A 15,490-nucleotide genomic window follows, 5' to 3' on the forward strand; every position below is an offset into this window, starting at 1 on the left:
TTGTTTAACTTTCACACTAGTTAAAACACCATTGGTTTATTATCTGTGCATGATTTCTTGCAGCGCATTTTTAATCAGCACGTCATACATTGGTGTATCACAGCATTTCAGTGTCAGGGGGATTATCATCATCTTCGTACATGGGCAGTGTCAGGTATGCCTGCACATGGACTGCAACAACTTTATTAATCATTGATTGTGCACATGGCAAAATACAAGAAGTAAAACAACAGAGTAGGAGTAGAAGAACTCCTACAAAAACCAGTCCTTTTATTAAAAGAGATTTCCAGGAACCACTCAACAGCCAGGTAAGCCAATCTTCAGTGTTCGTGACATAGTCCTGTTGCTGAGCGTCCCTGAGTTGTTTCAGCGTGCGTAAGGCGTTGGTCATGTTGGAAGAGTGAACATTATCTGGAATGTATGTACAGCATGTGTTGTTAAAGAGTATACAGAGTCCTCCTTTTTCAGCCAGAATCATGTCCAGTGCGACTCGGTGTTGCATCACAGTTATGCGCAGGGCATCAATCTCTTCATTTTGTTGATTGTTGATTTTGCATGAGGCATTCAGGAACAGTCCAAAGCGGTAATCCAAAGTTTCAATCCTTAAAATGTTCTTTCCGGTGCCCACCCATGGAAACAGTGAGTGGAGGACCTTTTGTCCGGTGGTCCAAAGCTTAAATTCCTCTGGCACATCACTGCCATAGATGGGGTCATGTGGTTGCACTGTGGAGACGTCTCATCGTCGTCTTGTAGTCTGAGAGATATTTACAGCTGACATCCTGAAGGTGTGGTCTGAAATGAAGATTGGGGCACAGGTGCCCGTTCATCCGGGTGGCAGTATGAAGTAGGCACGTTGTCCACACAGCCAGGCCATTCCCTGCACCCAGTAGGTGCCGTTGCTGGGCACGGACGTGTTTACAGGTGCGCCCTCTCCGTTGGCTGTGGTTTGGTTACAGTTGGTGGTGTCGCCTAGGGGTCTGTTACCGTTGTCTTGTCGGTAGCACATGGAGTGGTTCTTCCCTGGGGTTTGGTCCAAGAACACTGGGAAGTGAATGGACGTGTTCCGATTCGTCACGTTGAAGTTGATCCAGAAGAGTTGGTCACACGTTCCGTTGTCAAGTCCAGCGTTTTCGACGGTGATCACCTCGTATCGGGGTGGTCCCTGAAAGATACTAAGAAGGTTAAGCGCATAGATGACAGAGCTTGTCTCATCAATGATGATTTTCTTATGTTGATAGCCAATGCCCGCGAAGCTGGCAGCGCACTTGGCTTGTGTTTTATTCATGTAGTTTCCATAAAAAGTGGGATGTGTTGAAGTGCATGGCATGTGGGAGCAGACGTAACATGCAGTGTTATTAGGCTCTCCCTTAGTTCTGTCATGTACGTAGCGGTACCATGCGTTATTCATCCATGGGTGGATGTGGTCTTGTGTCATGTCACGGAGGTGTGAATTGTCATGCGTCCATCTCGTCCGTAGATGGTGCTGTTCGTCTTCTGTACCATCCTCTAGAAACATGAGGAGTCCTGCTGAGAGTAGGAGGACAGCCACGAGGACAACAGGAGTCTTCATGGCGACCAAACACACCTAGGTCCTCAGGTGAGTAGACTACTGGCAAGAAGCAGAGGGCGGGATATACCCGATCAGCCCTCCCTTCACCAGTCAGATCACCTGAGGGTAGGGGTGCCGGCGCCTAGGAGTCTGGGCTGTCACTCACTTTCTTGCAGTGGCTTTGGTGAATCCAAGATGGTCTTTCTGCTATCTTACAGGCAGTTGGTGTGGTGATAAGCACTTGGTATGGGCCTTCCCAGCGGGGCGAGCTCCAATTCTTTCTATGGAGAACTCGAATCAGGACCCAATCACCTGGCTTCAACCTGCAAGATACTGGAGAAGATTCGGAAGGCAGTTTATTGTTTAAAACAATATCTTTGTTTTCCAGCAGTTTTGACATCCATTCTGCTAGTGTAGTTTCTCTGATTGATTTATCTAAAGGTTCACTTGTGATTGGCAGTGGAAATGGTCTGCCATGAATGATTTCAAAAGGTGTAAGTTTTTGTGAACCTTGTGTTAATCTCATCCACATTTTTACTAGGCCTATGCACTCTGGCCACGGCCTTCCTGTTTCTTCCATACATTTTCTAAGCCTCTGTTTTATTGTGCCGTTTGTCCTTTCTACTAGGCCGGCACTTTGAGGATGATAAGCACAGTGATATTTGATGCTGAATCCTAGTGCTTCAGAGACTTTGCTGATTACCTCATTGACAAAGTGTGTCCCATTATCTGATCTCATCAGAGTGGGGATGCCATATGTTGGAATAAAATGGTTACATAAGCATTTTGCTACTGAAATGGCATCTGCTTTCTTTACTGGATAGATTTCTGGCCATTTTGAGAATACGTCTATGATCACTAGAGCGTATTTTGAGCCTTGGCATTCATTTAGTTCAATAAAATCCATGTGGATTGAGGGAGGTGTGGGAAAATGACCTCTCTTTGGTCTAAGATTCCCTTGTACATTGTGTTTTTGACAAATCATGCATGTTCTGACAAATTCTTTTGCTGAAGTTTCGAAATTTAGAGTGTAAAAGTGTTTTGGAGATTATATCTCCTATCCCTCCTGTTGACGCATGGAGAGTAACTCCATGTGTCACTAAGGCTGCTGTTTTGTGTAGAGATTTTGGAAGTATTGGTTTTCCTTCACAAATCATCAAGTCATCTCTTAGTTTCGCTCCGCATTTCAGCCATTTCTTTTGCTCAGCTGTGGGAGCTGCTTTTTGTTCATCCTTTGTCAGTAAAATTGTTTCCCTTTGTAATTTCATAGTCATTCTTCTGATGTGCTGCACACTTGCAAATTGCTAAATGTCGCATCACATGAGGAGTTTCCTCCCATGTAAATTACCTGTGTTGCATCAATCAAGGAGAAAGCATCTCACAATTTATTGTATTACCAACTAAATTTATTGTCTGGTCACTGCTTGGTCATACCAGACTCTCTCTGTGTCTTTATTTTTCCTTCTCTGTTTTCACAAACGTTTCCTGCAAGCTGGAGAGTTAAATGTCAGTAGTGGGTAAATTCAGCAGTTGATAACAAAACTATTAAGTTTTTCCTGCTTTAACACCAATGTGAGATATAGAGGCGCACATATAGTGTGTGCTCTAGTGTAAGCTGCTCTTCATTACATGTATGTGTGTTAGTATGCTTGCATGCAGGGCCTCTGGGCCTGTCTCACCCAAAAGGGCATTTTCTTAACAGTTGCCTTTCACTCGCGTGTGTTAAGAAAGGCAAATGTGCTTGTAGCAGTTGTGAGATTATTATGCTGTCATATATTACATTATACCTGTAATCAAAATGAGTGAATCATGATACTGCTGTAGGCCACATCATACTTCTTGTGTAATCAGTATGTAGTTTTAGTTTGCATCATACTTCTGAGTTAAAAGAATGTGAAAATCATTAGATTTATTAGATAGGTTTGTATTATCCTATACTGCTGATTTACTGTGAGTGAGTTACACTGTTTCATGACATTTCATACTGCCGAGTTATGAAGAGAATATTGTATTCAGAGAGTAGGGGCCTCTCTCTTTTTTTTTCTTTCTTTGTGATAGTAAAGAGAACAGAGCACATGCCACGGGAGCGTCACCCCCACCTTTGGTGGAAGCAGAAAAACAGGGAGCCAAGGTCATAACTCAGGCTCACTAAGAGTCAGAAAGAATGTGAATACTTAGTTTTGTGGCTGTGGTGCATTTTGTATAGCTTCTTTTCTTTGTTTAGTAGCTTTCTGCCTTCACCTGAGGGTGTGCCCTAAGCATGTGACTTCAGGTCTCCATAATTGGAGTTTATTTAAAGATAAATAAGATGATTTCATATATTGCTCGCAGATCATGCACTAGACGATATGTTGCAGTATTAGCCTGCTTCAACACTTAAACAAAACATCACTCTTTGTTTTATTATTATTATTATTATTATTATCCTGTCTCAAAACAGAAAATGAAATTGTAGTTGTTCTTGGCTGAGAAACACAAAACCTCTCCTTTTTTTTTTTTTTCTTTCAAAACAAGAACCTAAGTTTTAATCTCTCAGCCTTGTCACATAAAACAAAACAGACAACCCAGCTCTCAGCTGGCTCTGGACTTATCATCATCAAGGACACATGGTGAGAGCTACTTCAGAAGTTACAGTACTCATCACTCAAGCAACATTTCAAAAAAACAAAAACAAAACTAAGCACACTGCACAGAGAACAACAACAAGACATAACTGAAGATGTTGTTCTTGTTTGTTCTCCTTGAATTTTAGAATAAAGTTATTACATCTGCATTAGTAAATCATGTGCCTAATCATTATGTGCCACTGTGATCCACAAGTATGATCACAGATTTATTCATTTTTCAAACCAACAAAACAAAAAACAAAGACAAAAAAACAAATTGTCGATGGCATGAAGGCTTTACACACATGAGTCAGGACACAAAAAGAAAAAAGAAAAAGCTGCTGCCAGAAACAAAGCAGAAGTGTGAGGAAAAAACTGAGCTCACAGACAGCTGCATGTGTGACCTTTAATATGCAGCTTCTGCTCTAAAAAACAAATAAAAATGTGTAACTTGCTCATCAGCTTGGTAGTGTCCACATATTTAATTCATTTTATTCAGCTTCTCAATCTTGTAGCTTTAGCTGTTGTATACAGGGTTTGGCTTATTAGTTGTTAGTATAGGTTTGCTCTTCATCTTAACAAAGTCTCATCTAAGATGACAGGTTTACAAGCAGGTCAAGTGTCTCTATGCACCTGATTAGTGTAGTTATTTCCTTATTTTCTTCATCTCCTATATCATTGTACTGAGTTTGAGCAAACCTTAAGCTTGAATCAGACTACTTTTAACAATCTTCCACCTCGCATCATAACTGACTGAGGTGCCTTTTCCTATTAATAGTATGTCATTATTAATGTTATCATTGTATTGTTTTTCCTTTTTTATAACAGCAATAGTATATCACAATACACTACTTTACTACTAATATACAATAGTATATTAGTTTATATTTTATTATGTATCCATCACGGGTTTGTGTGAACCTGCAGCTTCACACCTTCCCAAGCTGGAGACATTTTCCTTGGCTGAACAATGACACAGCCTTAATACACCTTATGCATCTCTCTTTTTTATTTGATATATTTTGTGTGAATTATCTGGTTTCACGCATCCTATTCATTCAGCTTGGTTGTCTTCCCAATTTTGTTTCATTGCTTTAATTTAAGTTAACCTTAATTTAACCTTTTGTTTATTCCACTTCATTCCTCTTTCCATGCTTTAAAATATTACAACTCTTGTGTATGCTTTGATTTCTTTTTAGCTTCCTTTTCAGTATTTATTTCTGCTTGGAGGGTTTCTTATAATTTAGTTAATGCATTTTCCCTCCCACGTGGGACATTTAGTTTTCTTTGGATTTCTCCATCTATATGCACTAATTTGTCCGGCGCCTGGACATTTCTTTTCTAGCCACTGCTCGTCAGCAGTGAGTTTTGTTGCTTTATTTCCCATTATTAGTTTATGCTTCTTTTAGCGCTTAGTAATACACACACACCTGCGGCGCTTTCACTGGCACGAGAACAGAGAGAGGTGGCTGACACGCCCTTCTACTTTCAGCTATTCTTGAAAGCGGTGTCACCTTTACGTGATAAAACACGACCTTCCTCTCAGCTCACCAGTACTTCAGCGACCAACAGTAAACAAATCAGTGGAATAGTTCAGCCTCCTTATTGTGCTGTAAAAATCAACTTATTCCACCAAAATAGACAATAAAAGACAGACAGTTTTAACGCGCGTTCACGCTACCAGCCTCTTAAGGCGAGCGTACTGCTTCCAGCCACTGTGGGCGAGCTAGGCCTATTTTACCCTTTCGGGGAGCTACCAATCACTTATGACGAGCTCAATCTTTATTTTACTGCTTCCAACCCTCTGCGGGCGAGCTGACTACCAGTCCTCAAGACGAGCTTAATGCTTCCAGTCTGTCTTGGATGAGTCTGCTTCCAACCCTCTGCGGGCGAGCTGACTACCAGTCCTCAGGACGAGCTTAATGCTTCCAGTCTGTCTTGGACGAGTCTTAAGTTTCGTTTTCGTTTTTGCGCAAACCTTTATTATCTCAAAGTAGTCTGTCCTACCTTGGCGCTGGTTTCTTCAGATGCACCTGATCAGCCCCCGACGGTGCGGACCGCTTGTAAAACGTTGACCAAGACCCGAATTCACGCTCTTGGGTTTTATCACACACCTAGTATGTGAGCTGCCGGCAGACTTCAACGTGGGCTTCTCGCACCGACGGGACCTGGTGAGGCGCTTTCTGTGAGAGCTGCTTTAAATAGGCCGTCTCATCCGGCTTCGAAGGACCAAGAAATGTTAGGGGAAAATTCCCAAATAGAAGGCTGCCAAAGTAAAACAGAGACACAATGAGACAATATAAAAATCACATGTACATGGGGTGAGCGTCTGAAGAGACAGTCACACCAGTACTCTTCTTTATTGCAGTTTATATAGGCATGTAGGTTACACAGCAGACGGAGGCAGTCTCCGCCTGTTCTCAGAATATAGATTGCTTAACTGACAAATGCATATCTTACTAAACATTCTGTCCGTACTATACTGAACGTCTGCTTAAGTGGAACTTTCCGTTGCTCTTTGCACAGGAACTTGTCTTCACAGGCATTTGATAAGCATAGGCAAGGCTTCATGTTTATCAGAGTGAATCGTCATTCAGAGTTTACACAATCACAAGCAAAGCATATTTGAATAATAAACAAAATCTTTTCACAGCCCCCAACATGTCCGACTGGATAACTGCTGCTCATCAACAATCACAATGAACACCGGTGTACCACAAGGCTGTGTGATGAGCCCTTTCCTCTACTCCCTCTTCACCCACGACTGCAGACCTGCTGATGGTTCCAACACCATCATTAAGTTTGCAGATGACACCACGGTGATTGGCCTCATCAGCGACAACGATGAGGCCGCCTACAGGGAGGAGGTGGATCGTCTGGCTGAGTGGTGCGACACAAACAACCTGCTGCTTAACACCGAGAAGACTAAGGAGCTCATCGTGGACTACAGGAGGAATGCTGACCCACATCCACCCATCCACATTAAGGGGACGGCTGTGGAGCGTGTGAGCAGCTTCAAGTTCCTGGGAGTCCACATCTCTGAGGATCTCATCTGGACGACCAACTGCTCCAAGCTGGTCAAGAAGGCTCACCAGCGCCTCTTCTTCTTGAGGACTCTGAGGAAGAACCACCTGTCCTCAGACATCCTGGTGAACTTCTACCGCTGCACCATCGAGAGCATCCTGACCAACTGTATAACAGTCTGGTACGGGAACTGCTCTGCCTCGGACCGGAAGGCGTTGCAGAGGGTCGTGAAAACTGCCCAGCGCATCGCCGGAGCACCACTTCCTGCCATAAAGGACATCTACAGGAAGCGGTGTCTGAAAAGGGCTGGGAAAATCATCAGAGACCCCAGTCACCCATCACATGGACTCTTCACCCTCCTGCCCTCTGGGAGGCGCTACAGGAGCCTCCGGACTAAGACCACCAGGTACCGGAACAGCTTCTTCCCCACAGCTGTCAGACTCCTGAACTCTGCCTCCTGACATCTGACCCACGTTAAACTCATGGACTGAACATACACACACCCACAACCACTAGCACTTTACCACTACTGTATAGTTCTGTGTAAATATCATTCTGTACATACGATAATTTTTAATCCTACAACTGTTTATAACTTGCATAGTTCACATTTCTGTATAACTGTATATCTCAGATTTCTGTATAGTTTTTATTTCATATTTATATCCTGTTCATAGCCTGTACATAGCTTGTACTCACTACAGCCTGTACATACTTATAGAATATTCATAACATACTTCACACCGTGTACATTATAACATACCATAATAGACCCATTTCTGTAATATACTTACACATCTATATTATTGCTAATATATATTGTAATATATCTATATCACGGCTAAAGCACTTTCTGGATGGATGCAAACTGCATTTCGTTGCCCTGTACCTGTGACATGTGCAATGACAATAAAGTTGAATTCTATTCTATTCTAACTTGACCAACACTGCTACGAGGACATTATACTGCTACTGTTCTATCGAAATTTTAAACAAATATCCTCATATGTGGCTTTCATTTTTTCTTAGAAACAAAAATCAAGTAAAAAGAAAATCTGGTAATTCTTTGTTTTTACATTCATTGGGTCCCAATGTGCTCAGATATCAAAGAGAAATTAAAACTGCATGCCATGAAAGAGTTCGGGTGTTAGGAGGTTAAAACCGGAAAGTCTGTCCAGGAGCTGCTGCTGTCTTGTTACACTAAAATAAAAAGACCAAACCAACTGAATTCCCCCACAAAGAACATGCAGATGGCAGGGTGGAAATACATTTTTTGGCTAGATATTCCCATTCAGGGTGTAAGCTAGGGTAGTCTAGCCTCAATTTCATTGGCTGAGCCTCCAACATTTTCAATATAATGTAGTCATTTTTCCAGAAAACAAATAATAATCAATTTGTCATTCTACCATTATAAAGAATTAGTGTTCAGTGTATGCTCGGCTTAAATTGACTTTGATGGCCTTGTTCTCAGCTGGCCTCTAGCAGGGTCAGCTTCATCATGTGAAGGTATTTGCCTGGTGTCACAAAGTACCTGCAAATTCATCTTTTCTGATTTTCAGAGAAGGATGCTGCACAGGTGTGGTGTCTGTGTGGTCTATTATCGTGAGGACTAGCCACAAACATAATGTGTTGTACTCGTCAAGTGACATGTAGAGAGAAATCCACAATAGACAATGATCGTTTGCTTTTGTTTATATATCCACTGCCTTGAATACACATGAACGTTATAAAGTTTACCTTGCTTGTTCTGGAGACAGGTCAGGTGAGCTGTCTCCAGAACAAAAAGAATTCATTGGATAAGGATGAGGGTGTTGTCAGGCCAATAAAAGCTTTGGATCATCTTGATTTGAAGCTGCATACAGTTGCTCAACACAGGCAAACTGACACTGAGAAGGACAAACAAAAGGTAATTTTACAGTCCATTTCTTTCTTCATTATTAATGAATAATTAGTAGTTATCTATCAAATATTGGTACAGCATTATAGGCTGAATGCAAAAGTTACATTTTCCTAATATATTTTTCATATGTTATCTTAGATTTAATTTCTACACCATGAAGATGATGACTGTGTTTCTGCATGTGTGTGTCATGATGACTTTCACACACAGTCTCTGTGAGTATTTAAAACAAGGATTTTTTTCCTCTCACTTTTTCTACTTTATACATACATATATATACACTCTGTAGATACAGAATATACATGCAACACATGACCAGAGAATGGAATATCTTAGATTTTTTACAAAAAAGAATTGTATTTCAAATAAAACATCTTTCAAACGGTCTTTGCAGCTCTTCCAGAGGAAACAACCATCCCAGGTGAATCTAAAAGTTGTCTTTTAATGAGAATATATCTTTTCAATCCACTAATAAATAATGGAAGTTGTTGCGCTACAAAATTAATTGGAACCAGAGAACATTTTAACTCATGCAGATGTAGACAATTGGGGGACACCACCACCATCTACAGAAGGTGAGTACTTATTGGAGTATGTGATTTGATTTTATTTTATTGTTTTTCCTTCTTTAAAATTAAAGCTGAGCATAAGAAAAATCTATACTGTACAGTCGTGGCCAAAAGTTTTGAGAATGACAGAAATACTTGTTTTCACAAAGTTTGCTGCTTCAGTTTTTATGATAGCAATTTCCATGTGCTCTACAGAGTTATGGAGAGTGATCAGATGAATTGCAAAATCCCTCTTTGCCATGAAAATGAACTTAATCTCAAAAATTCAATTTCTACTGCATTTCATCATTCAGCATTTCATGCCATAAAAGGACCTGCTGAGATCATTTTAATAATATTCTCATCAACTCAGGTGAGAATGTTAACAAGCACAAGGCTGGAGATCATTATGTCAGGCTGACTGAGTTAGAATAACAGACTGGACTGCATTAAAAGGAAGGTGATGCCTGAAATCGTTGTTCTTCCTATTAAACATGGTGACCTGCAAGGAAACACATGTAGCCATCATTGCGTTGCATAAAAAGGGCTTCACAGGCAAGGATATTGTCGCTACTGAGACTGCACCTAAATCAACCATTTATCACCTCATCAAGAACTTCAAGGAAAGAGGTTCAATTCTTGTGAAGACGGCTTCAGGGCGTCCAAGAAAGTCCAGCAAACACCAGGATCGTCTCCTAAAGATGATTCAGCTGCGGTATCAGGTTGCCACCAGTGCAGAGCTTGCTCAGGAATGGCAGGAGGCAGGTGTGAGTGCATCTGCACGCACAGTGAGGCGAAGACTTTTGGAAGATGGCCTGGTGTCAAGAAGGGCAGCAAAGAAGCCACTTCTCTCCAAAAAAACCCATCAGGGACAAACTGATAGTCTGCAAAAAGTACAGTGAGTGGACTGCTGAGGACTGGGCCAAAGTCATTTTCTCTGATGTTTGGGACATCTGGAAAAAGGCCTGTCCAGAGAAGAAAAGGTGCCCAAAACAGCCATGAATAAAGAATGGTACCAAAACACCCTCCAACAGCAACTTCTTCCAACCATCCAAGAACAGTTTGATGAAGAACATTGCCTTTTCCAGCACGATGGAGCACCGTGCCATAAGGCAAAAGTGATACGTAAGTAGCTCGGGGGAACAAATCATTTTGGGTCCATGGCCTGGAAACTCCCCAGACCTCAGTCCAATTGAGAACTTGTTGTCAAACCTCAAGAGGCAGGTGGACAAACAAAAAACCACTAATTCTGACAAACTCCAAGAAGTGATTATGACAGAATGGGTTGCTATCAGTCAGGATTTGGCCCAGAAGTTAATTGAGAGGTTAATTGAGAAGTTAATTGAGGCCAACTGCAGAGGTCTTAAAAAAGAAGGGCCAACACTGCAAATATTGACTCTTTGCATAAACCTGATGTAATTCTCAATAAAAAGCATTTGAGACTTACGAAGTGCTTGTAATTATACTTCAATACATCACAGAAACAACTGACACAAAGATCTAAAAACACTGAAGCAGCAAACTTTTTGAAAACTAATATTTGTGTCATTCTCAAAGCTTTTGGCCACAACTGTACACACAGTTTCATACTTTCTTCTTTATTTAGTTGTTTAAAAAATATCGTACAATAAGGTCATTTAATACACATCACAAGCTTATGCAATCATACAGTGATTATACTGTATATAAGGACATCCTAGGTAACATAATTTATTTTTACTTCTTAGTTTACATTTTGCTAACATCTCTTCACTTCTGTAATTTACCTGCATTTATGCAGGTAAATTACATTAATGCATTAATGTTGTAAAACGTAGAAGGTAATCAATGACACCACAGCAATGATACACTGAAAAAAATATCTGTGGTTCAAACTTTACAGTCTTTGCAGCTCTTCCAGAGGAAACATTTGTGCCTAAAAGTTGTCTTTTAATGAGAATATATTTTTTCGATCCACTAATAAATAAAGTTATTACCCTAAAAAATTAATTGTGACCAAAAAACATTTTAACTCGTAGATGCAGACATTTGGGTAACACCACCACCTCCACCACCTCCACCATCTACAGAAGGTGAGTATATGTATTGGAGTATGTGGATTTATTTTATTTTTTCCTTCTTTAAAATTCAATTTGAACATAAGGAAAATCTACACTGCAGACTCAGTTTCATGCTTTCTTCTTTATTTGTTATTTGTTTGCAGATGACTCATTTGGGGGCTGGCATCCATCTTGCCCAGATGGATGGAGTATGCACAGTCAACAGTGCCTCCTCTTTGTTCCAGAAAACATGACCTGGGACGATGCTCAGGTAACAAGGATGACTTTTTTCCTATTAATAAGTGTTACATTTTCTTGGTCACTCCATGCTGTTTATCTCCACCGTAGAATAACTGTCAGTCTCATGGAGGACAGCTTGTATCTGTGTATAATGACCTTCAAGCTGATGAGATTCATGAGGAGCTGAAGCGTGCTGGACATGATCATGGAGCATTTTGGGTTGGAGGCCATAATAGTCCAGGGGTAAATAGCATGATGTCTAACATTTTGAGAAACAATTGGATTTTTTAATGAATATGAATTTATATAATATTTTATTTTGCTTTAATAGAATCCTTCTTGGTCCTGGAGTGATTATATGGGAATCTCTGCTTTTGCTGACTTTTGTAATGGAGACACAGTCGAAGATGAGCACCACTGTTTGCAAATAACTTTTACTGGTAAGCCTATCAAGTGTTTAAAAAAAACAAACAATCTTATTTGGATTTCGTCATGGTCTGTGTGCAGGGAGGCAGGAAAGGACCCAAAATTTAAACTCAAAACACTGAGACAAAACCTAAATTCCAAAATGGCAACTATATTTAAAACTAGAAGAACTTAACTAAACATGAGTGTACAAAAATAAACTAAGCAGGCAGCGCACACAGACATGACGGCAATCACAACACTGACAAAGAGAAACACAGGGCTTAAATACACTGAGGGATAACAGAGGAAATGAGAGACACGAGGGAGACACAGCTGGGAAAAATCAGACTTAACGAGACAGGGGAATCAAAACTAGACACACTGACAGGAGACACAGACCTTCAAAGTAAAACAGGAAACACACCATCTGAACTCTAGACATGTAAACTTAACAGAGACTGAGGAGACAGAACATAGAGGCCTGAAGCGCAGGACAAAAAGGCACAAAGAAAGTACAACATGGAACACAGGAAGCCATATAACAAAACCTAAGAACTAAAACCATAATAGCCATAACCGAACTTAGGGTAATAATAAGAATAATGATCAAAACAGCACAAGAAAGGATTCAGAACATAATCCATAATATAAAATACAAAAGGATCAAAAGTGCTGGGTCACAAGGACCCTGAACTGTGACAGATTCATCTATTTGGATTATCACTTCAAACTAATTACTATCGCACCAAGTGTTGTAAAAGTATAAAGTATATTCTTCTTTTCTTTGAAGGATATTATCATTGCACTGAGCATTGTTTCTTGTCCAACAATATGTACAGTTTATGTTCCCAGTGACGCATCATTAAATAATTGGGATTTAATAAATAAAACATTTTACAGTCCTATGAAGTCGCACAAAGCTATCAACTATCGTTTTATACTCAAAACTTCGATGCACTGGGTTATTAATGGGTGGATTAATGTTGCCCTTGATTAATGCTGTCCACTCACTAAGATGTTAATTGTGCGGTACAAAAAATAACTAAATATTGTGTACAAACATGGTGGGTGAAACAGTAAAAAGACAGGGATATTTATACATAGGCACAGAACACTGAATTGAGTAACATAAATTGCTGTGAATCAGGAAGTAAAACAGCTAATCACTGTTTGTGTCAGTCTTCTTGACAAATGTCCTTTAATGTAGATGCTACTGATGTATTCAGTAAATGTTAGAAAACTCAGCGATATATAACGAAGTGCTCTGATGAGTGAGACATGTTGTTTATAAAGTGGTATGGTAGAACCAGAACTATTTACAGATACTGTGATTTCACAGTTAGTACTGAACGAACTAAAATTACACTTTTTTACTAAACATTTTCACCTCATATAGGAAACCTTTTTAGTCTGAGTAGCACTGAGTGTGTGTGACTTTTGTGTTTTATTTTGGTTTTCTTGCAGAGGAAAAGAGTGGATGCTTAGAGAGCATGGACTGTGAAACTGAGCTCCCATCTATCTGTGGATACATTATGTTATTTTGAATCAACTCTATAATGCATCAGTAAAAAGCACATTGATCTGCGTTTTTCTGTCTCTGTATTTCCACACCACCGCTATGATGCAAACAATCAGGCATCATGTGCAATGAATTGGAGCTGAATTTTCTGTATGATTAAAAGAAAGCTTTCTGCAGACCTTTACTTTGTAGAGTGAACTGTATCTCATTCTTAAATTAAAACTATTAGCATTGAAAGAAAATTGTCTGTTATGTGTTAATCAGCCTATCATAAGCAATTGAATACATTTTTTTTTAAATTCATGTCCAAATGCCCCAAAGGAGCTGTGCCTTCCATGGGATGAGATGTTTATTCATGGTGACATAGAAACTGTCAATCATGTTCTTCTGACAGCCAGCAGGGTGGAGGTATGGTTACCGACCCTGCTGCTTACAGAGATGTTCCTCCAAACTGCAGCATGACTGGGTTAAGATAAGGAAAGTCAATGGTAGACACCAGAATAGCCTGCAGTCTGAGTAAAGTATTGTAACCCACTCCCCACCCACTCAGGGAGGAGTTGAATATGAATGCAAATAACCATAACACACAGGAATTTCAGTTGACTGTGATTTTAGTTATCAACAACTTCAAAACAGATATTAAAACTTTGGCCCTTTGCTAAAACAAATCTTACTGAAAACTCATTGCTATTAATTATCTGAATTATCCATTTAAAACATAACTGGTTAGGTTGCAGCCTTATCTTTAAGTTTGCTCCTTATATATATAAATACATTTATAAATAAAGCACAAGTACCCTGTACTTACAGGCAATTTGCAGGCAACAAGTCAGGTTTCTGCAGGAAACAATGAAACAAGTGCACTATAAGTACCCTGTACTTTCTGGGGTGTGGGCCATATTATGGAGTCACTTAATCTCACTTAATTTCGAGGTGTTTTCCTGGGAAACCGATGCAAATTCTTCTGTAAATAACTTTAACTATCGTAGCAGCCTAAGCAATTACTAGGTAAGTCATTGTGTCCTTGGGCAAGACACTTCCACTATACAAGTACAGGGCATTTTAAAAAAAAAAAGAAAAAAAGAAAAGCTTTCACATAAATTGCCATATGAAACAATCCTTACACTCAGAACTCTCATGGAATTCACAATTTCTGTTTTTTTCCTTTTCAATTTGAAAAATGTCTGACTTTGTGAGCAAATGTCCAAAAGCTTCCTCAGACTGTCAGCATATTTCTGCATAGTCACCCCAACTAGTAGAAAAGCTATGGGCTCAAACTGTGGTCATAAATATTTTGGACTTGTAAATCAGAAAGTCTAGTTGTGAACTGAGTTTTGTAACCTTCAAACCATTTTTTTTTTCAGTTTTATTTAAATATATAATGTGTGACTTTAGCACTTTAATATTTAAACCTCCAGGAAATTCTGTAATCAGTAAGGCTAGAATGATCTGAAAAGGTTTGTGGTTCAGATGTCCATAAGGTTTGGTGATGGTACTAGCATCTAACCAGCACTACAGAGAACAAACTGATGTAAAGCATAAACAGGACAGAAGCCACAACACAAAACCTCTAGCCAGTGCAACAATCTTACAATGACTAAGGGAGTGGTTCAGGCTAAAGTAGTTACTCTGATGACCCCATGAGGACCAAACTGGT

The 15,490-nt window shown here is 39.9% G+C and overlaps 1 protein-coding gene across 2 annotated transcripts; it reads left to right on the top strand.

Moving 5' to 3' along the window:
- The first annotated feature begins 8,971 nt into the window (after nt 1-8,971).
- On the top strand, nt 8,972-14,070 carry LOC102079379 (lactose-binding lectin l-2). 2 transcript variants are annotated; one of them, XM_005460622.3, is made up of 9 exons: nt 8,972-9,085; nt 9,218-9,294; nt 9,474-9,500; nt 9,616-9,654; nt 11,646-11,699; nt 11,831-11,937; nt 12,015-12,149; nt 12,238-12,346; nt 13,779-14,070. In XM_005460622.3, the coding sequence occupies exons 2-9, from the start codon at nt 9,234-9,236 to the stop codon at nt 13,856-13,858; spliced, it is 612 nt and encodes a 203-aa protein (XP_005460679.1). In that variant the 5' UTR covers nt 8,972-9,085; nt 9,218-9,233; the 3' UTR covers nt 13,859-14,070. The 2 variants fall into 2 exon arrangements, with proteins under 2 accessions (XP_005460679.1, XP_025761780.1); XM_025905995.1 differs by lacking the exon at nt 11,646-11,699 and having other exon boundaries at nt 8,976-9,085.
- The last annotated feature ends 1,420 nt before the right edge of the window (nt 14,071-15,490 follow it).

This window comes from Oreochromis niloticus, linkage group LG3 (assembly GCF_001858045.2).
Source record: "Oreochromis niloticus isolate F11D_XX linkage group LG3, O_niloticus_UMD_NMBU, whole genome shotgun sequence".
NCBI lineage: Eukaryota > Metazoa > Chordata > Actinopteri > Cichliformes > Cichlidae > Oreochromis > Oreochromis niloticus.